The sequence below is a fragment of the Theropithecus gelada genome, chromosome 16 (genome assembly GCF_003255815.1).
Source record: "Theropithecus gelada isolate Dixy chromosome 16, Tgel_1.0, whole genome shotgun sequence".
Classification (NCBI taxonomy): Eukaryota; Metazoa; Chordata; class Mammalia; order Primates; family Cercopithecidae; genus Theropithecus; species Theropithecus gelada.
Window position 1 is genome coordinate 6,213,030 of NC_037684.1, and position 24,709 is coordinate 6,237,738.

The window sequence follows — 24,709 nt, forward strand, 5'->3', positions numbered from 1 at the left end:
ATATTCCAAGTCATTTGTTGTCATTTCAGTATTGCTCACAGCATCTTCACCACTAGATTCTGTCTCAAGAAACCACATTCTTTGCTCATCCATAATAAACTCTTAATCTGTTCAAGTTTTATTATGAGATTGCAGTAGTTTAGTCACATTTTTAGGCTTCACTTCTAATTCTAGCTCTTTTCTTGCTATTTCCACCATATCTGCAATTCCTTCATTGAGGTCTTGAATCCCTCAAAGTCATGTGAGGGTTGGAACCAACTTCTTCCAAACTCCTGATAATGTTACTTTGATCTCCTCCCATGAATCATGAATGTTCTTAATGGCATCTAAAATAGTGCATTATTTCCAGAAGGTTTTTAGTTTACTTTGCCCACATCCATCAGAGGAATCACTGTCTATGGCAGCTATATATAGGCTTACAAAATGTAAATAGTAAGCCTAAATAATAAGTCTTGAAAGTTATAATTACTCCTTGAACCATGGACGGCAGACCGGATGTCTTGTTAGCAGGCACAAAAATAATCTCGTACGTCTCCATCAGTGCTCTTGGGTGAACAGGTGTATTGTCAGTGAGCAGTAATATTTTGAAAGGAGTCTTTTTTTTGAGGAGTTGGTCTCAGTAGTAGGCTTAAAATATTCAGTAAACCATTCTGTAAACAGATGTATTGTCATCCAGGCTTTGTTATTCCATTTATAGAGTGCAGGCAGAATAGATTGAGCATAATTTTTTTTTTTTTTTTTTTTGAGTTGAAGTCTCGCTGTGTTGCCCGGGCTGGAGTGCAGTGGTGCAATCTTGGCTCACTGCAAACTCCGCCTCATGGGTTCATGCCATTCTCCTGCCTCAGCCTCCTGAGTAGCTGGGACTACAGGCGCCTGCCACAACGCCTGGTTAATTTTTGTATTTTTAGTGGAGCCTCCTGAGTAACTGAGATTACAGGTGCGAGCCACCATGCCCGGCCAGATTGAGCATAATTTTTAAGGGCTCTAGGATTTTCAGAATGGCAAATGACCACTGGCTTCAATTTAAAGGCAACCTGCATTAGCCCCTAACAAGAGTCAGCCTATCCGTTTAAGCTTTGAAACCAGGCATTGATGTCTGCTCTCTAGCTATTGATGGCATCTTCTTCTGATACAAGGCTGTTTCATCTACACTGAAAATCTTGGTTGGGTCCTGTAATACCAGCAACTTGGGAGACCAAGACAGGAGGATTGCTTGAGGCCAGGAGTTTAAGATCATCTTGGGCAACATGGTGAGACCCTGTCCCCACAAAGAATTAAAAAATTCACTGGATGTGGCGGCGTGGCCTGTAGTACTAGCTATTCAGGAGGCTAAGGCAGGAGGATTGCTTGAGCCCAAGAGTTCGAGGCTACAGTGAGCTATGATCATCCCACTATGCTCCAACCTAGGTGACAGAGACCCCCATCTCAAAGGAAAACAAAGGAAAAGTGCACACACACACACTCTCTCTCACATACACACGCATATATTTTTTCCTTCAGAGTTTCACCCTGTCACCCCAGCTGGAGTACAATGGTAGGATCATGGAGCACTGTGTTCTCCAACTCCTGTGCTCAAACAGTCCTCCCGCCTCAGCCTCCCAAATAGCTGGGACTACAAGTGTGTGCCACCACACCTGGCTAATTTTTTAAAAACTGTTTTGTAGAGACAGGGTCTCACTATGTTACCTAGGCTGGTTTGGAACTCCTGGCCTCAAAGAGTCCTCCCACTTCAGCCTCACAAAGTGCTGGGATTACAGGCGTGAGCCGCTGCACCAGACATATATATATACACACACACACACACACACACAAAAATATATAATATTTATATATAAAAATATATTTATTTATATAATATATATAAGCCTCATAAATTATTCTGATGCATGGCTTTAGGGGTCACCATTCCCTTTTGATGTTAAGTATGGCACAATAAAGAGAAAGCATTGACTTGACCATCAGGAGATGGGTTATTCTCTTAAATCTGCAACTAATCTTTTAGTGAGACTTGGAGAAAATGACTGTCCTGGATCCCAGGTTCTTTATCTGAAAATTTTCTGGGGAGCTGAATAAACTGACATTGCTAACTAGATTCTAGCGGTTCTATGATGATGGATTCATGGACATCATCAGAACTCTGTGAAATGTGACCTGTGGTCAGCCATTTGAAAAAGGCCCAAACCTTACACAAGTCGATTGAAAAGGCCTGTAGAAATCAGAGCTAGAAGACACCTGTTAAATCATCTAATCTATCCCTCTATCAGTGGTACTCAGTTGTTCGTAGCATTCTCTAAGCTGTTTTCACTGTCCTTCCTGTGTTCTAGACATTCACTATTTTCCCAGAGACTTGACTTGTGTTCACCCTTCCTTTTAATCGTTTAAGAAGGGAATGGGACTTTTCTTAACTCAAAAAATTTCATTTCTTTTATATTTAGACTTTAATTTTGGAAACTATAATTTGTTGATAATGGCAGAGATTAGTAAGCATGTGGACTGTTTTCCTCTAGATTCACAAAAGGATTTAGGTGATGAGTTGAATGTCTAACAGTAGTAATTATATGATCAGAAAGTGACAGGAATAGAAGTCAAATTTCATAATAAAAGTTAAGATTTTAAAGTTTGTGTATAAAAAAATTGCTAGAATAGAAAATGTAATAGGAGACTTTCTTTGCTTTTACCTTGTTACTAACCCTTTAAATATGATGCTCTATGGAAGAAAGAATGTAGAGATGCATAGAAATGGGCACTCTGATATTCTGTTTACGAGGATGTAAATTGGTTTTTTCGTTTTTGGAGATAGTTTAACAATGTCAGTTAAAAATAAAAAAGATCTTGTGCACTAACTTGAGTTCTACTTCTAGGAATTTATTCTGTAGAAATACTAATTGTTGCATTGTTTATAAAAGTGAAAACTTAGGGCCAGGTGCAGTGACTCACACCTGTAATCCCAGCACTTTGGGAGGCTTAGGTTGGTGGATTGCTTGAGTCCAGGAGTTTGAGACCAGCCTGGGCAACATAACGAAACCCTGTCTCTATTAAAAATACAAAAAAATTATCTGATTGTAGTGGCATCTGCCTGTAGTCCCAGCTACTCGGGAGGCTGAGCTGGGAGAATCACCTGAGCCTGGGGAGGTCGAGGCTGCAGTGAGCGAAAAAAATCATACCACTGCACTCCAGCTTGGGCAATCAGAGTGGGACCCTGAATCAAAAAAAAAAAAAAAAAAAGTTAAAACTTGGAAACCATTCCAATGTTCCTTGTTAAGAGTTTATTTTAATAAATTATAATACATCATACAGTGGATTCTAATACAACTATCAAAAATAATGCAGGATGGCTGGGCGCGGTAGCTCACACCTGTAATCCCAGCACTTTGGGAGGCCGAGGCAGGCGGATCACCTGAGGTCAGGAGTTCGAGACCAGCCTGGCCAACATGGGGAAACCCTGTCTCTACTAAAAATACAAAAATTAGCTGGACATGGTGACACATGCCTATAATCCCAGCTACTTGGGAGGCTAAGGCACGAAAATCGCTTGAATGAACCCATGCGGTAGAGATTACAGTGAGCCAAGATTGCGCCACTGCACTCTAGCCTAGGCAACACAGTGAGACTCCATCTCAAAAAAAAAAAAAAAAAATTTAAGAAATATAAATATAAAATGGGTTTATTATTGCTGCTTTTAAAAATTGTTTAAAATATATATAACTTATTAACTGTAAGTATACAATTCAGCAACATTAAATTTATTCATAATGTTGTGTAACCATCACCACTATCTGTACTTAAAACTTTTTTTTATTATCCTCAACAAAAACTATGTACCCATTAACCAGTAACTTTTGTCTTCTCTTCTCCTAGGAGTTTTTATGTACTGACATGAAATACTGCACAAATGCATAATTAAGTGATAAAGGAAAATTGCAAAGTAGTGTGATAACTATGATTCCATTGTGGTAAAATATTGCAAGTTAATATAAGTATAGGAAAAATCTGGGAGAATATTAAAATGTTAGTAGAGGATGTTAGGAGGGATTTGTGCTTTTACAGAATATATTTTGGCAAGTTTTTAAAAATAATGAGTATGTGTGACTTTTCTAAACATAAAGATATACTTTTAAGTATTATACTAAAACTTGATAATTTGGATGCCTTAGATTTTAGCTAATGAGTAACAAACTTCCTTATGTGGTTGCTGAATTTGAGCTTATGTAGAACCTAAACACTTTATTAAAGTAACGATTTTTCTTTTCACAGCTAGAGTGGGGAAGACATCACTGATTATGTCTCTGGTCAGTGAAGAATTTCCAGAAGAGGTAAACATTTTGATTTCCATATTTAAATTTTTTAAAAAATTATCAAAATCCAATTAAAATGAACCGAACTCTGTCTCTTTTGGCATGTGTTATGTGCTTCCTTTTGGACAGTTGAGACTTTTTTTCTTCCTTGTTTAGAGACAGGGTCTCACTCTATTGCCCAGGCTGGAGTGCAGTGGTGCCATCATAGCCCACTGCAACCTCCAACTCTTGGACTCAAGCAATCCTCCTGTCTCAGCTTCCCAGAGTGCTGGGATGTACCACTGTGCCCTGCCAGTTGGGTTTTTAAAAAGCTAATATTTGTTTATCAGTTATGTCTATGAAGTACAGTATAGAAGAAATAACCAACCTATATCTAAGTTCACCTAAGTCTTTTGCATTTTCTTCCTTTGACTTTGTCTAGGACCTTTGTACTCTCTGTGCCTCAGTTGTCTCATCTATAAAATGGAAGCTGAAAGGGATATAGATATAATATAAGCTCTATAACCCTTTCTTAAAAATAAAATGTTGCTCATAAACCCCAAATATAAAAAAGATAATGAGCATTCCATGAGTTGAAGTTAAGGGGAAAGGTGTGAATCCCTTCTTGCCTTCTGCCTGACACTCCCTGGTCTGTGAGGTGTTTTTGTCGGAACCACTAGAATTATGATACATATATTTGAAAACCCTTAATATGATCTACCTGCTTCATTTCACAAATGATGAAACAAACTCATTCTACCTTTGCCTACCTCAAAGGATTGTTATGGGTCTCAAATGAGATGAATTTAATAGCAGGGAAGTGCCACCAAAGGTAGTAAGGCGGTTTTATTATTACTGGCAATAAATTTACATTTTGGAAGTTCTAGAGTGAGGAGCGTTGGCTAAACTTTACATAAAGTTAGCATATAATTAGAGGGAATGAAATTTGTACAATGGGATGAAAATAATTTCAAATTACCCTCTTTCTTGCATAGCAGGTATCATTAGTGTCACAGTTTACATTTATCCTTCTTTTACTCTAGTTTAGATAGGAATATCTGTATAATTTCATTGTTCAAATAAGAATTTGATGTATCATGTGGTAGTGTTTTCAACATTTACAGCTGCCAAAAGACTATTTATTATTATTTTTTGCCTTTTTTCTCTTAGACAAGATGGTTAAATAAGTAATTACTTAATTTAAGAAATGAAGTATATTTTCATGTATTATTTGTAGAATCAGTAACATTAATTTATAATTACTCTGGATATAACATCTAAAAGTTTTCTGTGAGAGTTTTAGTTTAGAATTGTTTTAGCATAGTCCTCTTGATTGTGGATAAGGGTTTTGTGTTTTTGGTTTTTTTTAATTTATCTTTTCACTTTTTTAGCGATTATAAGTAATCTAGAAGGGTTTTTAATTAATTTAAAAAAATTCAGTCCTTGTGAAAGATGGAATCATTAAACATAAGGCTTGGCTGGATGCGGTGGCTCATGCCTGTAATCCCAGCACTTTGGGGGGCTGAGGTGGGCGGATCACTTGAGGTCAGGAGTTCAAGACCAGCCTGGCCAACATGGTGAAACCCTGTCTCTAGTAAAATACAAAATTAGCCAGGCATGGTGGTGCATGCCTATAATCCCAGCTACTTGGAAGGCTGAGGCAGGAGAATAGCTTGAACCCAGAGGCAGAGGTTGCAGTGAGCTGAGATCGTCCCATTGCACTCCAGCCTAGGGAACAAGAGCGAAACCCTGTCTCAAAAAATAAATAAAGAACAAACAAACATAAGGTTTATGTAGCCAGTCAATTATTTTCTAGAGGAAATGAATGTTGATAACCTGTTGGTTTATTTGCAGATTGTTTTGGATTAAAATACCTCCTCATTTGCAGAGTATCTTCAGCCTTCAACAAAATAGAATGAAAACAACATATTTAAAATATGTAACACTGAAACACCAAATTAATTCAATAATTATTTGAGTCTGTGTCAGATCTGAAGTATCCTGAATGTGTTGTGTCTATGTAGTTAGAAATATGCATTAAAAATGTTTTTATCATCAGTTTTAATATATATTTGCATCTGTGGTAAAGCACAAAAATAAACACTTGCATGTACAACAAATAGGTATTGGTGAGAGGGACTAATACAAGTTGAGCATCCCTTATCTGAAATGCTTGGGACCAGAAGTGTTTCAGATTTCAGATTTGTTCAGATTTTGGAATATGAGCATTATACTTACCAGTTGAGCATTTCCCTAATCTGAAAATCAGAAATACTCCAATGAGCATTTGCTTTGAGTACCATGTTAGTGCTAAAAAGTTTCAAATTTTGGAACATTTCAGATTTCAAATTTTGGGCTTAGAGATACTCAGCCTGTGATCCCAGTACTTTGGGCGGCCGAGGCGGGTGGATCACAAGGTCAGGAGTTCAAGACCAGCCTGGCCAAGATGGTGAAACCCCATCTCTACTAAAAATACAATAATTAGCTGGGCATGGTGGCAGGTGCCTGTAATCCCAGCTACTCGGGAGGCTGAGGCAGGAGAATCGCTTGAACCCAGGCAGCAGAGGTTGCAGTGAGCTGAGATTGCACCACTGCACTCCAGCCTGGGCTATAGAGTGAGACTCTGTTAAAAAAAAAAAAAGAGGCCGGGCGCGGTGGCTCAAGCCTGTAATCCCAGCACTTTGGGAGGCCGAGACCGGTGGATCACGAGGTCAGGAGATCGAGACCATCCTGGCTAACACGGTGAAACCCCGTCTCTACTAAAAAATACAAAAAACTAGCCGGACGAGGTGGCGGGCGCCTGTAGTCCCAGCTACTCGGGAGGCTGAGGCAGGAGAATGGCGTAAACCCGGGAAGCGAAGCTTGCAGTGAGCTGAGATCCGACCACTGCACTCCAGCCTGGGCGACAAAGCGAGACTCCATCTCAAAAAAGAAAGAAAGAAAGAGAAAGAAAGAAAGAAAGAAAGAGAGAAAGAGAGAAAGAGAGAAAGAGAGAAAGAGAGAAAGAGAGAGAGAGAGAGAGAGAGAGAGAGAGAAAGAAAGAAAGAAAGAAAGAAAAGAAAGAAAGAAAGAAAAGAGAGAGAGAGAGAGAGAGAGGAGAGAGAAAAGAAAAGAAATACTCAACCTGTGTAGATAAATTTATATCATCTGTTACAAGTTTGAGTGATAATATTGAAAGGTTGGTTTTTTCTTTTTTCTTTCTATATTTGTTTGTAAATGAAGGTTCCTCCCAGGGCAGAAGAAATCACCATTCCAGCTGATGTCACCCCAGAGAGAGTTCCAACACACATTGTCGATTACTCAGGTAATGAATATCCTCTTGTAGGTGAAGGTGTAGGTTAATTTAATAGACTTGAAAAAAGATACTTACTGAGCTTCTACAAATGTTCCGAGAGGTGGTCTTTTCTCTGTAGCAGTAAATGATCCTTTACGATTCTTATCTCATTTATGTCTCTCTGTCAGCCTCTACCCCATATCCCACTGGGTGCCTCCATCTGACAGTTCTTCATCCCCAGATTACTAAGTTGGGTTCCATAATACCTGTGGCTGTTGAACACTTGAAATGTGACTGTTCTAAATTAAAATGTGTTATTAAGTGTAAAATATAACTGGATTTTGAAGACTTAGTATGAAAAAAGGATGTAAAATATTTCATTAATTTTTCTGTTGAGTACATGTTGAAATTTAAATATTTTTGATATTTTGGGTTAAATGCAAATTTAATTTTACCTTTTTTTACTTACCTTTTTAAAGGTTGCTACTAAAAAATTGAAAACTATATATGTGACTTGCGTTGTCTGTATGTTGGACAGCACTGTACTGGAAGCTGAGGGAGGTGAATGCCTTCTGCTACAATCAATCTCATAACTAGATTTATTTACAGAATTATTCTTCAATATGTATAGCCATATAATTAGATTCACTTCAGTATTAGAATTGAAGCCTTAACCCATTGATTACTTAACATGGAAAGATATTAAAAATATGGCCTGTTATTTAGCATAGTATAAAATGCCATTGAATTCATGTATGGTATTAGTTTATATGTCAAAAGTAACAGGCATTTTTAGGGGAAGATATATGTAACCTAAGGTGGTCTAAATCAATATGTCAGTAATTGCTTTGCTCTTTAATTATTTGCTTTCTATCCTAGCTGTATCATTCATATCCCCGCATCCGTGGAGTTACAGGCACACCTACCCATTGAGACCAGTCCTAGCTAAAGATACATGCTAGAGAGGGAATTCTCATCACTTCACTATCAAGCTATAGTTTTGCCTCTGGGTCCTGGTTATTATTACTCCCACTTGCTATCTAGATCTTAAGCTTGTATTACCCAGAATCTCACCTGCCTTTTGATCCTGTGTGTATAGACTCTTTGTCTGAGCTTTTGACTCTTAAGCACCCAGTCTGCTAGCTTGGATTTCTGAGGTCCTTTGCCTGACCCTTTTCAACTCTGAATCAGATGCTGGCCTAGATTTATTACACAGTGCTTCTGCTGTTCCATGCCTGAGTTATCCTTTTAGAGACTCGTCTTTCAGTGCCAGCTGCCTTATCATAGTTCAACCTTTACTTCCCTTGGCTTTCCCTTGTGTTTGCTATACCATGTCATTTTGAGGGATGTTAGATGGGTGTTGCATAGAATTTAGCTTGGCCATTAGTTTTTATGAAAGTGTTTGCAATATGAAACATTGACTTTTTGTCGTTTGTAGAAGCAGAACAGAGTGATGAACAACTTCATCAAGAAATATCACAGGTGAGCTTTAAAAAACAGAGGTATGGGTTTTTGTGTAGAAAAACAGTGATGATTTTATGAGCCTGCCTTTTTCATTCTCTTTTTGTTTTTTGTTTTTGTTTTTTTGGGACCGTGTCTCACTGTCACCCAGGCTGGAGTGCAGTGGTGCAATTTTGCCTTACTGCAACCTCCATCTTGCAGGCTCAAGCAATTCTCATGCCTCAGCCTCCTGAGTAGCTGAGATTACAGGCATGCACCACCATGCCCAGCTAATTTTTGTATTTTAGTAGAGATAGGGTTTTGCCATGTTAACCAGGCTGGTCTCAAACTCCTGGCCTCAAGTGATCCACCCCATCCCTTCTTCATTCTCTTAATTACCAAGAGTTCTTTTTCAGTTCTTTGTTGTTATGGCTGTTACTGAGTATGTGTTTTTGCTTTAAGTCCTTAGGAACATTTTCTCTTAGAGGCCAGCTAATTCATTTTTTGTTTTTTTGTTTTAGCTTTTAAATTTTTTCTTCCTTTCTCCCAAATATATTAACAAGTTGCTAATTAAGTGCTGTCTCCATTTTTATTATTTTTAGATACCGCTAATTTGTTAATTTTTCTTCAAGGCTAATGTCATCTGTATAGTGTATGCCGTTAACAACAAGCATTCTATTGATAAGGTAGGTGTGACCTTTTTTTCACTATAGTTGGTTTCAGTGGAGCGCTTCCAAAGTTGATCCTCAGTTTAGAATTTTAGGGGTCTAAGGTAAGAGTGTTTTGTAAAGATCCTCATCATGGCTAAGCGCTTGTTAATTTTCATTTTAGGTAACAAGTCGATGGATTCCTCTCATAAATGAAAGAACAGACAAAGACAGCAGGTATGTTTTCCTCTCTCAAACTTTTTATGTTAAAAAGTTTAAAGCTTGCAGTAAAGGTACGGGAAGTAGTACACTGACCTTCCCTAAATCCGTCACTTAAATTTACTAGTTAAGATTTTGCCATATTTGCCTTATCTGTCAGTTTTTCTGTCTGTTCATACACACACCCACATGCCTTTGCTGGGGGGACTCATTTGAGGCAGTAAATATACTTGAGAGCAAAGCAAGAAACAGAACTCTGATATAATGATTCACAACTTCAGACAGATTATTTTGGTCATAAATCTTACATTTCTCTTTGTCAAACTGCTGCTTGAAAAGTCTCAGATTAATTAATTAATTAATTAATTTTGAGGCAGAGTCTTGCTGTATCACCCAGGCTGGAGTGTAGGGGCGTGATCTTGGCTCCTTGCAGCCTCCACCGCCCGGATTCAAGTGATTCTCATGCTTCAGCCTCCTGAGTAACTGGCACTACAGGCACGTACCACTAACGCCTGCCTAATTTTTGTATTATTTAGTAGAGAGGGTTTCGCACATTGGCCAGTCTGGTCTCGAACTCATGACCTCAAATGATCTGCTCACCTTGGCCTCCCAAAGTGCTGGGATTACAGGCATGAGCTACTGTGCCCAGCCTGAATCTTTTTAAATAGGAAAATCAGACTAATACCTATTATTGTACACATTTGGTCCTTTTCTCAATTTTTTAGATTTATCTTTTAGTTGGCCATTTTCATGCCTTGAAACTCTAAAGATCTGGTTCTAAACATATGACTATGGTCATTAACCCTCTGTCTTACATATTTTGGAAGGGAGACTGAGATGACATTATATGTGCTGTGAACAATGCTGTGGCATTGTATGGCTTGTCTTTTATCATGGTTTTAACTTTGTGATGATTTGACAAGGTGGAAAGGAAAGAATGACCCTTTACAACTGTGCTGTCCAATGTAGTAACCTCTCGTCAGTTGTGGTGATTTAACTTTAAATTAATTAAAATTAATAAAACAAAAACTTGTTCCTCGGATACACTTAGCCACATTTCAGGTGCACATAGCCACATGTGACTAATGGTTACAGTAATGGAGAGTAGAGATAAAGAGCATTTCCACCATCATAGAATGTTGTATTGGACAGAGCTGCCTTGGGGGATCCAATACCCATATGCTCCTAATATCTGCTTTTCTTGCTCTTCCTTGAGCCATTTCTGGGAGGGAATCTTTAAGAGAGGGCAGTTTTGCTAAGATCTATCAAGCACCACCTTGGACCACTGAATTAAAAAATTTTGGCTTTACCATGACAGCCTCCCAAGTAGCTGGGACTGCAAGTGTGTGCCACCACACCTTTCTAATTTTTAAAAAACTTTTGTAGAAACAGGGTCTCACTAAGTCATCCAGGATAGTCTTAAGCTCCTGGCAGAACTCAAGCAATCCTTCCGCCTTGGCCTCCCAAAGTGCTGAGATTACAGGCGTGAGCTGCTGTACCAGACATATATATATATATATATATATATATATATTTTTTAAGCTCCATAAATTACTCTGATGCACACCTTTGGTTACAAACCACTACATTTTTGGAAACCCTCCTGGTTCTGTTAGGAATTTATATTTGGGCTATATGGTGGTCAGTCTTTTCAAGCATAATGGCACACCAAGTGCTTTCAAGTGCTTCTGTTGCAGTCTAGAGTTCCAGCAGGATGATTTGCTTTCCCTCCAAGCTCTCTTGCAGGATTCACAACAGTTCTCCACTAGGTTGGTCCTCCTTAATATCCCCATTAAGATTTTCCCCCATAGGCTTATCAGATTTAACTTTAGATCTTTAGGAATTAAAGATCAGAATCTTTAACTCCCGGTCTACTCCCTGCCAAAAACAGAAACAAAAAATTATCCTCAATCTTCTCTATCTTTTGAGATCTACCCATTTTTTTCCAGCCAAAACCTAAGTATTTTTCTTGGTTTCTGCTTTTCCCTCAATCTTCATATCTAACCTATCAGCTGTTTCTGTCTTATAAAATATATCTGAAATTTGAATATTTTCCTTTTCATCTTTACTGTCACTACTGTAATCCAAGTTACTATTATATTTTTAAGAATTTGTTAGTGAAAAAATGTAACATATACTGAGGTACATACCTGTTATCCAGCTTCAACAATTAACTCATGGCCAGTCTTGTTTCATCTATTACCCCTCCCGCTGAGATTATTTTGAAGCAAATAGAGATATTATTTTCATGTTGTAAATATTTCAGTATATAGCTCTAAAAATCACTGCACTTAAAAATGTTAACCCCCTTCTTAGAACCATTCAGTGGCTTCCCATTTTACACTAACAATAAAACCTACACTCCTTACTGCAGTTTGTTAAGTTCTTATGTGTCTGACCTTTGATCCTCTTTCTAACCCCATTGTATACCTTTTTCTCTTTACTCAGTACTCTGTAGCCATTCTGGCATTTTCCTGTTGTTTGGCCCCATCAGGATGTTTTTTCAGTTTGGGGCCTTTGCACATGCTGTTCCTTCCTCCTGGCTTGCTCTTCCCTGACTCTTTACATGGCAGATTTCATCTTATCCTTCACCCCTTGGCTCAAATGTCACCTTTACATAGGGGGTTTTCCTTAATTATTATACATAACTAGCTCCTTCCCACTACTCTATCGCCCTGTTTATTTCTTGCATAGTACTTATTGAATTGGAAATTATTTTATTTGCTTATTGCTCATTTTCTGTTTTTCACTATTGGAATGGTCAGGTTTCTGGATCTGCCCAGGCATGGTAGCTCATGCCTATAATCCCAACACTTTGGGAGGCCAGAAGTTTGAGACTAGCCTAGGCAATGTAGCTAGACCCTTCTCTACAAAAAAAATTTTTTTAATTAGCTGAGTGTAGTGGCTTGTACCTATAGTCCTAGCTACTAGGGAGGCTAGGGCAAGTGGATCACTTGAGCATACGAATTTGAGGTTGCAGTGAGCTGTGTTCCTGCCACTGCACTCCATCCTGGACAACAGAGCTAGACCCTGTCTCAAGAAAACAAAAAACAAAACAGAATGGGTAGAGACCTTCAGTCTTGTGTCCTTAATACTTGGAGCAGTATGTGGCTTATAATAGGTGCTCAGTAGATAACATGTTGAGTAAATACATGTTATCTAGGGGGCTTGACATGACTGTAGAGGAAGGTTCATGTTGTTGAGAAGATTAAATAAAAACTTTTTAGTTAGAATGGGTTATGATGTAAATTAAAATATAAATCTAATGTCTTTTGCCTTCCTTATTACAATGTGCCCTGTTTATTTTAGGTTGCCTCTAATATTGGTTGGGAACAAATCTGATCTGGTGGAATATAGTAGTATGGAGACCATCCTTCCTATTATGAACCAGTATACAGAAATAGAAACCTGTGTGGAGGTATGCCTCATAATTTGATTTGAAAATTTATTTTTGATGAATTCTTACTAAATTGGGGTTTTAAATAGGGGGGACAATGTGGAATGGAATAAATTTCCTGCTCTTTGTAAAGTCATGTAAACCAAATAAAACAGAGAAGTTGGAGTTGGCCTCTGAGCTCTTTCTAGACATTCATATTGTGATGTCCACAAAGATGCATTTTTCATTTTTTTTCAAGGAATCTTTCTTTTGCCATATGGTGATAGTTTGAAAATTGTTTTTAGCTCTCCTAATTGATTTCAGAGTGTAAAATTTTAATTTTATTTTTTTCAGTGTTCAGCAAAAAACCTGAAGAACATATCAGAGCTCTTTTATTATGCACAGAAAGCTGTTCTTCATCCTACAGGGCCCCTGTACTGCCCAGAGGAGAAGGAGGTAACAGGCTATGTTTATAGGGGCTGGAATGTGTATGTAGTAACTCGAGTATGGTAGTGATTTTCAGTATTTGTGTAGAGATTAAACTGCTAAAATTTAAATATATTGCTTATTAAATGGTTACATTTACCAGGTACTCTTCTTCAATGACATTCACATTAAATATTCATAGTATTTTCCACATCAATGGAATCTAATCAAGTACTGCTTCAGGAAGTGCCACTAAAACAAACAGAAGAATTGGCAACAGTAACAACAAAAAAGTCCAAAGACTTAGCTAATGGTCTTCTTGTTTTGCTACTATAAAATCTACAAATTGAAAAACACACACAAACAAAAATCTTATATAGTTTTTTGACATAGGCGCAACGTAATACAATGTGACTACTCCTTTTGTTTTTGTTTTTTTTTTCTTTTGAGACAGAGTCTCACTCCGTCACTCAGGCTGGAGTGCAGTGGCACGATCTGGATCTCGGCTCACTGCAACCTCCACCTCTGGGGTTCAAGTGATTCTCATGCCTCAGCCTGCCAAAGTAGCTGGGATCACAGGCATGCGCCACCATACTCGGCTAATTTTTGTATTTTTAATAGAGACAGGGTTTCACATGTTGCCCAGGCTGATCTTGAACTCCTGACCTCAAGTGATCTGCCTGCCTGGGCCTCCCAAAGTGCTGGGATTACAGGCGTGAGCCACTGCGCCCAGCTGCTTTTGTTTTATAGCTAAGAAACACAGTAACTCCTTATTGAAATATCCAAAATTTAATATTTTGCCATAGACATTGAAAAACTAAATCTTTTTGAGATATATTTCAAGTACCTTAAAATTCATCCTTTTAAAGTTATACAATTCCGTGGTTTTTAGTATATTCACAAAGTTATGCAATCATCACCACGCTCTAATTTCAGAACTTTTCATCACCCCAAAGAGAAACCCTGTACCCATTAGCAGTCACTCCCCATTGTCCCCTTACTCAACCCCTGGCCAGCACCAATCTACCTTCTGTCTCTGTGGATTTGCCTCTCTGGACATTTTATATAAATGGACTTATACAATATGTGGTCTTTTGTTTCTGGCTTCTTTTACTTAGCATAATATTTTCAAGGTATATCCACGTTATAGCATGTGTCAGTATTTCATTTCTTTTTATGGCCCGATAATCATTTTATGGATACACCAAGTCTTTGGTGGGTTTTATTTTATTTTTATTTTTATTATTTTTTGAGACAGAGTCTCATTCTGTCACCCAGGCTGGAGAGCAGTGGTGTGATCACAGCACACTGCAACCGCAAGCTCCTGGGCTTAAGTGATCCTCCCGCCTTAGCCTCCGGAGTAGCTAGGACTATAGGCGTTCGCCACTGTGCCCAGCTGATTTTTTTTTTTTTCATTTTATTTTTTGTAAAGACAGGATTTCGCCATGTTGCCCAGGCTGGTCTCAAACTCCTGAGCTCAAACAATCTTCCCACCTCCACCTTTGCCTCCAAGAGTGCTGGGATTACAGGTGTGAGCCACCACACCTAGCTGGATACATCATATTTAGTTTATCCCCATATCTGTTGATGGATATTGAGTAGTTTCTACTTTCAGGCTATTATGAATAGACTGTTGTAAACATTCAATACAAGTTTTTGTTTGAACACTTGTTTGGTTTTTTTTTTTTTTGAAGACAGGGTCTTGCTGTCACCCAGGCTGGGGGGTGCAGTGGCATGATTACAGCTTACTATAACCTCAAAATCCTGGCTCAAGCAGTCATCCCACCTAAACCTCTCAAGTAGCTGGAAGTATAGGCACACACTACCCATACCTGACTAGTTTTTCTCTTTCTTTCTTTTTTTTTTTTGAGACAGAGTTTTGCTCTTGTCACCCAGGCTGGAGTACAATGGTGCAATCTTGGCTCACCACAACCTCCGCCTCCTGGGTTCAGGTGATTCTCCTGCCTCAGCCTCCCGAGTAGCTGGAATTACAGGCAAGGGCCACTACACCCTACTAATTTTGTATTTTTAGTAGTTATGGGGTTTCTCCACGTTGGTCAGGCTGGTCTTGAACATCCACCCTCAGGTGATCCTCCTTCCTCGGCCTCCCAAAGTGCTGGAATTACAGGCACGAGCCACTGCTCCTGGCCTGTTCTTTTTTTGGGGGGTCAAGGACTTACTGTGTTGCCCACGCTAGAGTGCAGTAGCGCATTCACAGCTCACTGCCCCCTCAACTTCCTGGCTTCAGCAATCCTCCCACCTCAGCCTCCCAAATAGTTGGGATTACATGTGTGTACCACCACATCCAACTAATTTTTGTATTTTTAGAAGAAGATGTTTCACCATGTTGCCCAGGTTGGTCTTAAACTCCTAGGCTCAAGCAATCCACCTGCCTTGGCCTCCCAAAGTGTTGGGATTACAGGTGTGAACCACCATACCTGGCCTTTTTTTTTTTTTTTTAATTTAGAGACAAGATCTTGCTTTGTGGCCCAGGCTGGAGCACAGTGGTGTGATCGTAACTCACTGCAGCCTCAAACTCCAAGGCTCAGGCCATCCTCCCACCTCAGCCTCCTGAGTAGTTGGGACTACAGGCACATGCCACCGTGCCCAGCTAATTTTTAAATTTTCTTGTAAAGTCAAGATCTCACTATGTTGCCCAGGCTGGTCTCAAACTCCTGGCCTCAAACAGTTCTCCCATCTAGCCTCTGAAAGTGCTGGGAGTACAGGCCTGAGCCAACACTCCTGGCCTGTTTTAAATACTTTTGCATACATTTAGTAGTTGAATTGCTGAGTCACATTGTAATTGTGTATTTAACATATTGAGGAACCAGCAGCTACTTTACCCAATGACTGGACCATTTTACATTCCCACCAGCAGTGTATGAAGGTTCCAGTTTCTCCACATCTTTGCCACATTTGTTATTTTACTTTTCTTTTTTGGTTTATTATAGCCATCCTAGTAGATGTGGTTGGCATCTCATTGTTTTGATTTGCATTTCCCTGATGGCTAATGATGTTGTGTAATTTTTCATGTGCTCATTGGCCATCTTCTTTGGAGAAATGTCTATTGCCTGTTCAAAGTCCTTTCCCATTTTTGTTTTAAAGAGACAGGGTCGCCGGGCGCGGTGGCTCACGCCTGTAATCCCAGCACTTTGGGAGGCCGAGGCAGGCGGATCACAAGGTCAGGAGATCGAGACCACGGTGAAACCTCGTCTCTACTAAAAATACAAAAAATTAGCCGGGCGCGGTTGTGGGCGCCTGTAGTCCCAGCTACTTGGGAGGCTGAGGCAGGAGAATGGCGGGAACCCGGGAGGCGGAGCTTGCAGTGAGCTGAGATCCGGCCACTGCACTCCAGCCTGGGCGACAGAGCCAGACTCCGTCTCAAAAAAAAAAAAAAATAAAAAAAATAAAGAGACAGGGTCTAACTGTCATCTAGGCTGGAGTACAGTGGCATGATCATGGCTCACTGCAGCCTCAACCTCCTGGACCCAAGCAGTCCTCCCACTCAGCCTCCTGAGTAGCTGGGACTGTAGGTGCATGCCACCACACACAGCTAATTTTTAATTTTTTTTTGTAAAGATGGGGTCTTGCTGAGTTGCCCAAGGTGGTCTTGAACCTCTAGCCTCAAACAGTCCTCCTGCCCCAGCTTCCTGAGTAGCTGCCGTTGCCCATTGTTTAGTTGGGTTGTCTTTTTTTTTTAAGTTAATTTTTCTTTTAAGAAGCAGGGGCCAGGTGCAGTGACTCATGCTTGTAATCCCAGCACTTTGGGAGGCTGAGGCAGGGGGATCACTAGAGGCCAGGAGTTCGAGACCAGCGTGGCCAACGTGGCAAAATGCTGTTTCTACTAAAAATACAAAAATTAGCTGGGCATAGTGGCGCATACCTGTAATCCCAGCCACTCACAAGAATCGCTTGAATCTGGGAGGTGGAGATTGCAGAGAGCTGAGATTGCACCACTGCACTCCAGCCTGGGCTACGGATTGAGACTTTGTCTCAAAAAAAAAAAAAAAAGAAACAAGTCTTTGCTATATTCCCCAAGCTGGTCTTGAACTCCTGGCCTCCTCCTGCCTCAGCCTCCTGAGTAGCTGGGATTACAAGTGTGAGCCACCACACCACCACACCCAGCTTGAGGTGGTTGCTTTGGTTCTGTTTGTCGAGAGAGGTATTGTTTTTAAGAATAAAAAGTTGCAGATCTCTTTCAGGAAAAGTTTATAGTATAAGTGAGTGGTTAGCAAACTGACTCATGGGCCATATTTGGCCTACCACCTGTTTTCACACAGTCTGTACACTAAGGAAACATTTTATATATATATTTTTATATATATATATATATTTTGAGATGGAGTCTTGCTGTGTTGCCCAGGTTGGAGTGCAGTGGTATGATCTCAGCTCACTGAGTTCGGGCGATTCTCCCACCTCAGCCTCCCAAGTTGTTGGGACTACAGGCATGTGCCACCACATCTGGCTAATTTTTATATTTTTGGTAGAGAAGGGGGTTTCACCACATTGGCCAGGCTGGTCTCGAACTCCTGACCTCAGGTGATCTGCCTGTCAGTGCAGGGATTACAGGCATGAACCACTTGCCTGGCCATATATTTTTAAATGATTGAAAAAAAGTCAAAATAAATAATATTTTGTGATAGGTGAAAATTATGTTACATTCAGATTTTATGATTTCATAAAAATAAAGTTTGACTGTAACATAGCCATGGTCATTCTTTTATGTCATCTGTGGCTGTTTGCGTGCTACAAAGGCAAAGTTTAGTAGTTTCAATAGAGTTTATATGTGCTACTCTCATCTCTTCTCACTGCTGCTGAGTGTACTACTAATTGCGCTGACACACCTAGACAGCATTTCAAGTACTATATATATCACTGTACCAGGACCTTTTATTTATATTCATTGCATACCCATCATGCCAAAACATGAAAATAATAATAAAGTATTTTTTTAGATGGGAAAGCAGATCAATTTTCCAGGTTCGAATTACAGTTCCAGCATCATTTTTTTAGACATCGGTGCAAATGCAAAGGAAATTTCCATATTTCGTAATCCATTTAACTATGCAATTGAGTTTCCATTAACCTTCAACTGGAATTGATTAATCTGCATTGTAATGACACGCTAAAAGGCAAACATCAAGAAAATAATCAAATACAATTTTATAAATACCTTGTGTTCTATTGAAGTCATAGGTTTGTGGATATGTACCAGTATTGGCAGTATATATTTGTGCAAAAAGACATTTTCAAAGATGGGACATGTAAAATGTCAGTACAGATCAGCATTAACATATAAACATTTGCAATTAATTTTCATGGTAGACAACACTAACTTTGAACCCTAACAAAGCAAAATGTTTTCCTTCCAAAAAACAATTTCATTCTTCTCATTAATAAATTTGTGTTGCAAAACTGTTGTATTTTGAGTTTTATCAAAAAAACTTTGTAGAAGTTTGATTTCTTTCTTACGATGTAAGTACCTAAATGACATGCTTAACTTTGCCTGTTGGCCCCAAAGCTTAAAAAATTGCTGTGTGGCCCTTTACAGAAAAAGTGCCAACTCCTAGTATAAATAATTAATTTGAGTTATCCCTTAATCTGATTCTAGTTTACTCTTATTCTTGGTTTACTTTTCTTTAGTTAGGATTCTTCTTTCTGATTTACTCTGAATCCAGTATTTCCCAAACTTACCTCATCATAATAGTCACTAGGTGTTACTTGTTAAAAACATAGATTCTGGCTGGGCGCGGTGGCTCATGCCTGTAATCCCAGCACTTTGGAAGGCCAAGGTGGGCGGATCACGAGGTGAGGAGATTGAGACTATCCTGGCTAACATGGTAAAACCCTGTCTCTACTAAAAATACAAAAAAATTAGCTGGGCGTGATGGCAGACGCCTGTAATCCCAGCTACTCAGGAGGCTGAAGCAGGAGAATGGCGTGAACCCAGGAGGCTGAGGCTTGCAGTGAGCCGGGATTGCGCCACTGCACTCCAGCCTGGGCGACGGAGTGAGAAGACTCTGTGTCAAGAAAACAAAACAAAACAAAACAAAAAAACGAAATACATAGATTCCATTCTGATTCAGCTAGGTATTTTATGTATGATAAAGGAAATTTGGGAAACAGTCTTAATACTGTGGGAACTGTTACAGGGATTTACCTCTGAGGCCTTAGCCTAGCAGTATATGAAATCCCCTCTATTAGTTTGTTCTCAATTTTTTAATTGCTACTTTGTTCTCAGGCCTGTTATTTGTTCTGCTAATCTGTTAATCCCTCATCCCCATCCCCATCCCATAAGAGTTAAAATATCTACCACCATCTGTTACTCAATTCTTAGGTGGACCTGAGTGAGAGGTAAAATTTTCAACTTTTAGACTATACCTTGTTTTACACAAGTACAAACTTTAAATTGCCTATAACAGAATCTTTTATTTAAACAACAATCTTCATTTCCCGTTTCCCGCCTCCCCTCCCCTCCCCGCCTCCCCTCCCCTCCCCGCCTCCCCTCCCCTCCCCGCCTCCCCTCCTCCTGCCCTCCCCGCCTCCCCTCCCCCTCCCCTCCCCGCCTCCCCTCCCCCTCCCCTCCCCACCTCCCCTCCCCCCTCTCCTCCCCCTCCCTTTCCCCTCCCTTCCCCTCCCCTTCCCTTTTCGAGATGGAGTCTCACTCTGTCTCCCAGGATGGAGTGCAATGGCACGATCTCAGCTCTCTGCAGCCTCTGCCTCCCAGGTTCACACGATTCTCCTGCCTCAGCCTCCCAAGTAGCTGGGATTACAGGCGTGCACCACCATGCCTGGCTAATTTTTGTATTTTTAGCAGAGATGGGGTTTCATCATGTGGGCTAGTCTGATCTAAAACTTCTAGCCTCAAGTGATCTGCCTGCCTTGGCCTCCCAAAGTGTGTGAGCTACCATATCCAGCCAAATACCATAATTTTTTACAGCTTTATTAAGTAGAATTTTTAATACTTTTTAGTAGTCCTTTTTTTGATGTTACATTTTCAGGTGGTTAGTTTTTAAATATGACATTGGGCCAATACCTTAGAGTTCTTTTCAAGCTTTAATGAAAAGTGTGTATATTGTTGGCTGGGTGTGATGGCTCATGCCTGTAATCCCAGCACTTTGGAAGGCTGAGGCAGGCAGATCACAAGGTGGGGAGAGCGAGACTATCCTGGCTAACATGGTGAAACCCCATCTCTACTAAAAATACGAAAAATTAACTGGGTGTGGTGGCACATGCCTGTAGACACAGCTACTCGGGAGGCTGAGGCAGGAGAATCGCTTGAACCTGGGAGGCAGAGGTTGCAGTGAGCCAAGATCACACCACTGCACTCCAGCCTGGGCAACAGAGCAAGATTCCGTCTCAAAAAAAAAAAGTAAAGTACATTGTTTATTTTTCTTAAAATTACTTTTTGAAAATGTACCCCTTTATTATGTGAGGAAAAATCACTTAGACAAAATAAAAGGTTATCTTTAGGTTCTATTTTGTATATTATTCTTGCTGTTGCTTCTTTTGGAAACATTTAAATTATTCAACTTATTTTAAAGGAGAGTAAATGAAATATAACAGTGTAGTTTTTATTAATCTTTAATGTCTAACATTAGGATCACATTTATAGAAGCATCATCTTACCATTCATTATTTTAAAGAATAAATCACCTGTGATTGTAGATGTTATAGTCCATTTAGTACTCTTTTATAAAGGAAGCCCCATTAGATGCTTTCTTTTTTTTGAGACGGAGTCTTTCTTTGTCTCCCAGACTGTAGTGCAGTGGTACAATCTTGGCTCACTGCAACCTCTGCCTCCCAGGTTCAAGCGATTCTCCTGCCTCAGCATCCCAAGTACTGGGACTACAGGCATGCGCCACCACACACAGCTAACTTTTGTATTTTTAGTAGAGACGGGGTTTCGCCATGTTGGCCAGGCTGGTCTCGAACTCCTGATCTCAGGTGATCTGCACTCCTCGGCCTCCCAAAGTGCTGGGATTACAAGTGTGAGCCACCACACCCAGCCTCAAATGCTTTCTAAATGTTTGACTTCTTTTTCTCATTTCTTTCTAATCTCTTAGTATCTTAAGTTTTATCTTTTTCTCACTATATCAAATTACTCTCCCAAAGATCCCATTTAAAACAAGAATAGAAGGGGTTATCTGTGTATGTTTGGAAGATAATTATTTTCTTTCCTATTTTTAAAAGAATTTCTTTTCTGCATTTGAGTTTGATAGCATGATCAAAGCTATCATCATTACCATTTTGTAAGTTAATAAGTTTATATTTCCTCAGCTTGACATGTCATTTCTCTGATTTAGGTAGAACCATAGGAGATCTATTTCCAAGCTTAGACAAAATTCGAAGCTCTCCTTGAAGTTTTATTCTCAAAATTATTGACAGTGATTACCCTATAGTGGTTATACAGTGAAGAAGCATGTGGGCCTTATTTTAAAATAGTCATTTATTTATTCTATCCATGATGAATCATAAAACAAAAATGAAGGAAATTGTCAGAATATATTTCCAGCAGCATTAGTCATAACAGTTTTAGAGTCACAAAAGGCAAAGTTCTTTTTAAAGTATAAATTCTTATACTAGGAAGTTAGTAAAAATTATTTACACTTACTAACTAGTGATAATTTTGCCACTTGTTTGTGAATGAGCATATTTTATTTTCCAGCTTTAACATACACACAGGGGACAGATCAAAACAAATCTCATTCTGCTACCAGAAGGTGGATGGTCAGAAATCGGAAGTTGAAGGGAAAGTCCTTAGTAGTTTTATAAGTCAGTTCATATTCTGTATGGAATGACAGAAGATATAGATAAATAAATAGTTCTTCTTTATGTGACTAGAAAAATGAATCCCTCCTAAAGATGAACTTCTCCTTTGCCTGTTCTTAAAGGATTTGTGGTCATAAGGGGAGAGCTTGACCATTCCAATTATCAGTCCCAGCAAATATTGCCTCATTTACTTAAAAAGGTTTGCATATAAAAGTAAATGGCTTTGCTTTAGTTCATTTTTTCATGTTGGTTGTATTTGATACTGTGTAAAAACAATCAGAATTTTTCTCAGCATTGCTTATGAAAATCACAGTTTAAATAATTATTTCTTTTCTCAATGATTTATAGATGAAACCAGCTTGTATAAAAGCCCTTACTCGTATATTTAAAATATCTGATCAAGATAATGATGGTACTCTCAATGATGCTGAACTCAACTTCTTTCAGGTAATGGTCCTTTATTTCAGATATTTGCATATCTTTTTTTTTTTTTTTTGCTGAAAGCTATAAAATATATTAGCTTAAACAACAAGAACAGTATGTTATAAACATAAGTTTCTTTCACATAGAACTATCACATCAACCTATATATGCCTTTACTTAGGCTATAAAACTCTCTTATGCCCAGGAATTGAGGGGATTTCGTAGCTTTATTTTATGGTATAAAGTGGGTGTGTTAAGGATGACTTGGAGTCTGAACTCTGAATCATTTTGCTTTCTTAGTTTTGAATAACATAGCTACACAAATAGCCCTGTGTTTTAGATACAGGATGGAGGGAGTTGGAAATATTTCTTTCTAAGTATGACATGTTTTACTTTTGTTTTTTGAGATAGAGTCTCGCTCTGTCACCCAGGCTGGAGTGCAATGGTGTAATCTTGGCTCACTGCAACCTCCACCTCCTGGGTTCAAGTGATTCTCCTGCCTCAGCCTCCCAGGTAGCTGGGACTACAGGCATGTGCCACCACACCCAGCTAATTTTTGTATTTTTAGTGAAGATGAGGTTTCACCATGTTGGCCAGGGTGGACTCGATCTCCTGACCTCATGATCCACCTGCCTCAGCCTCCCAAAGTGCTGGGATTACAGGCGTGAGCCACCGTGCCCGGCCCATGTTTTACTTAAATAATACAAAGTGGAGACTATTCCTAATGTAGAATATGTTTCTTTGGTTGCAGTTATTGGATTTAATGTTGCTTTGTAGATTACCATTTTATATTATTTGTGGTTTTAATGCTGGTTTGTTTTTAAATATATTTTTATGTTTTTTGCTAGAGGATTTGTTTCAACACTCCATTAGCTCCTCAAGCTCTGGAGGATGTCAAGAATGTAGTCAGAAAACATATAAGTGATGGTGTGGCTGACAGTGGGTTGACCCTGAAAGGTAGGTGAATGGTATTTTTCCCCCTTTTGAAACTTAATAGTTTCAAAATTTGGCAGAAGGTGAAGGTCTTTATTGCATTATTTATACTTTAAGGAAATGTTAATATTTACTAGTATGCCTAAAGTCTGATTTGGATATTTACGAGTTGGGAGGGACAGACCATTGTTAGGGATTATCATCTTTACTACCAGTATAAATTAGAGGTGGGGAAATTGGTTGGATCTCAAGGATACAGAGGTCCACCTGAGGGAAGGAGATATCTGGAACAAAAAAAAGTGTCTTAAAATTCTTCCTACTCATAAACAGCCTTTAAATAGTCATTATTTTTAGGGAATTTTGTCTATGGGTCAAATTTACCAGTATAGAATGTTCCCTGGAGAATATATTATAGAGGCACAGTGAAGTTAATGAGATTGAAAACCAGAATTTTCCATGACAAAAATAAACTCAAAGATCTGTAGAACACTACTCTTGTATAACTTTGTGCATGTCAGTATATTCCTTGAGATGTAATGTTGGCCATTTCCTCCTGTGCTGTCTCTTGCTAAGCTGGGTGTATATGTGAAACAACTCTGAAATCAGCTGTTTCATTGAGATACTTGTGAATTTTGTTTTGTTTTGAGCTTTACAGATGCAAAGCTAGCATCCATATGTTCATGAATCTAGTTCTTGCCATTATGTTACATGCTTTTCTCCTATGTGACTCTGTATCCTTTATTTACTAATTTACTTTATTTCAGGTTTTCTCTTTTTACACACACTTTTTATCCAGAGAGGGAGACACGAAACTACTTGGACTGTGCTTCGACGATTTGGTTATGATGATGATCTGGATTTGACACCTGAATATTTGTTCCCCCTGTATGTACCTTTGGTTTTGTTTTGTTTTGTTTTTTAAATT

The 24,709-nt window shown here is 39.1% G+C and overlaps 1 protein-coding gene across 8 annotated transcripts in view; it reads left to right on the forward strand.

Annotated features, from left to right (window-relative positions):
• Positions 1-24,709, forward strand: part of RHOT1 (ras homolog family member T1) — an 83,491-nt gene that overhangs the window by 27,818 nt on the left and 30,964 nt on the right. For 5 of the 8 annotated variants that reach the window (XR_003116201.1, XM_025362171.1, XM_025362172.1 and 2 more), the window contains exons 2-11: positions 4,255-4,313; positions 7,497-7,578; positions 8,987-9,030; positions 9,621-9,674; positions 9,820-9,872; positions 13,164-13,272; positions 13,585-13,686; positions 22,777-22,875; positions 23,700-23,808; positions 24,549-24,669. Coding sequence is in view for 7 of the 8 variants with exons in the window: in XM_025362171.1 (XP_025217956.1) it covers positions 4,255-4,313; positions 7,497-7,578; positions 8,987-9,030; positions 9,621-9,674; positions 9,820-9,872; positions 13,164-13,272; positions 13,585-13,686; positions 22,777-22,875; positions 23,700-23,808; positions 24,549-24,669 (832 nt within the window). In the remaining variant the exon portion in view is untranslated. Of the gene's footprint in view, positions 1-4,254; positions 4,314-6,128; positions 6,253-7,496; positions 7,579-8,986; positions 9,031-9,620; positions 9,675-9,819; positions 9,873-13,163; positions 13,273-13,584; positions 13,687-22,776; positions 22,876-23,699; positions 23,809-24,548; positions 24,670-24,709 lie in introns of all 8 variants that reach the window. The other 3 variants (XM_025362176.1, XM_025362177.1, XM_025362175.1) reach the window with 2 other exon arrangements.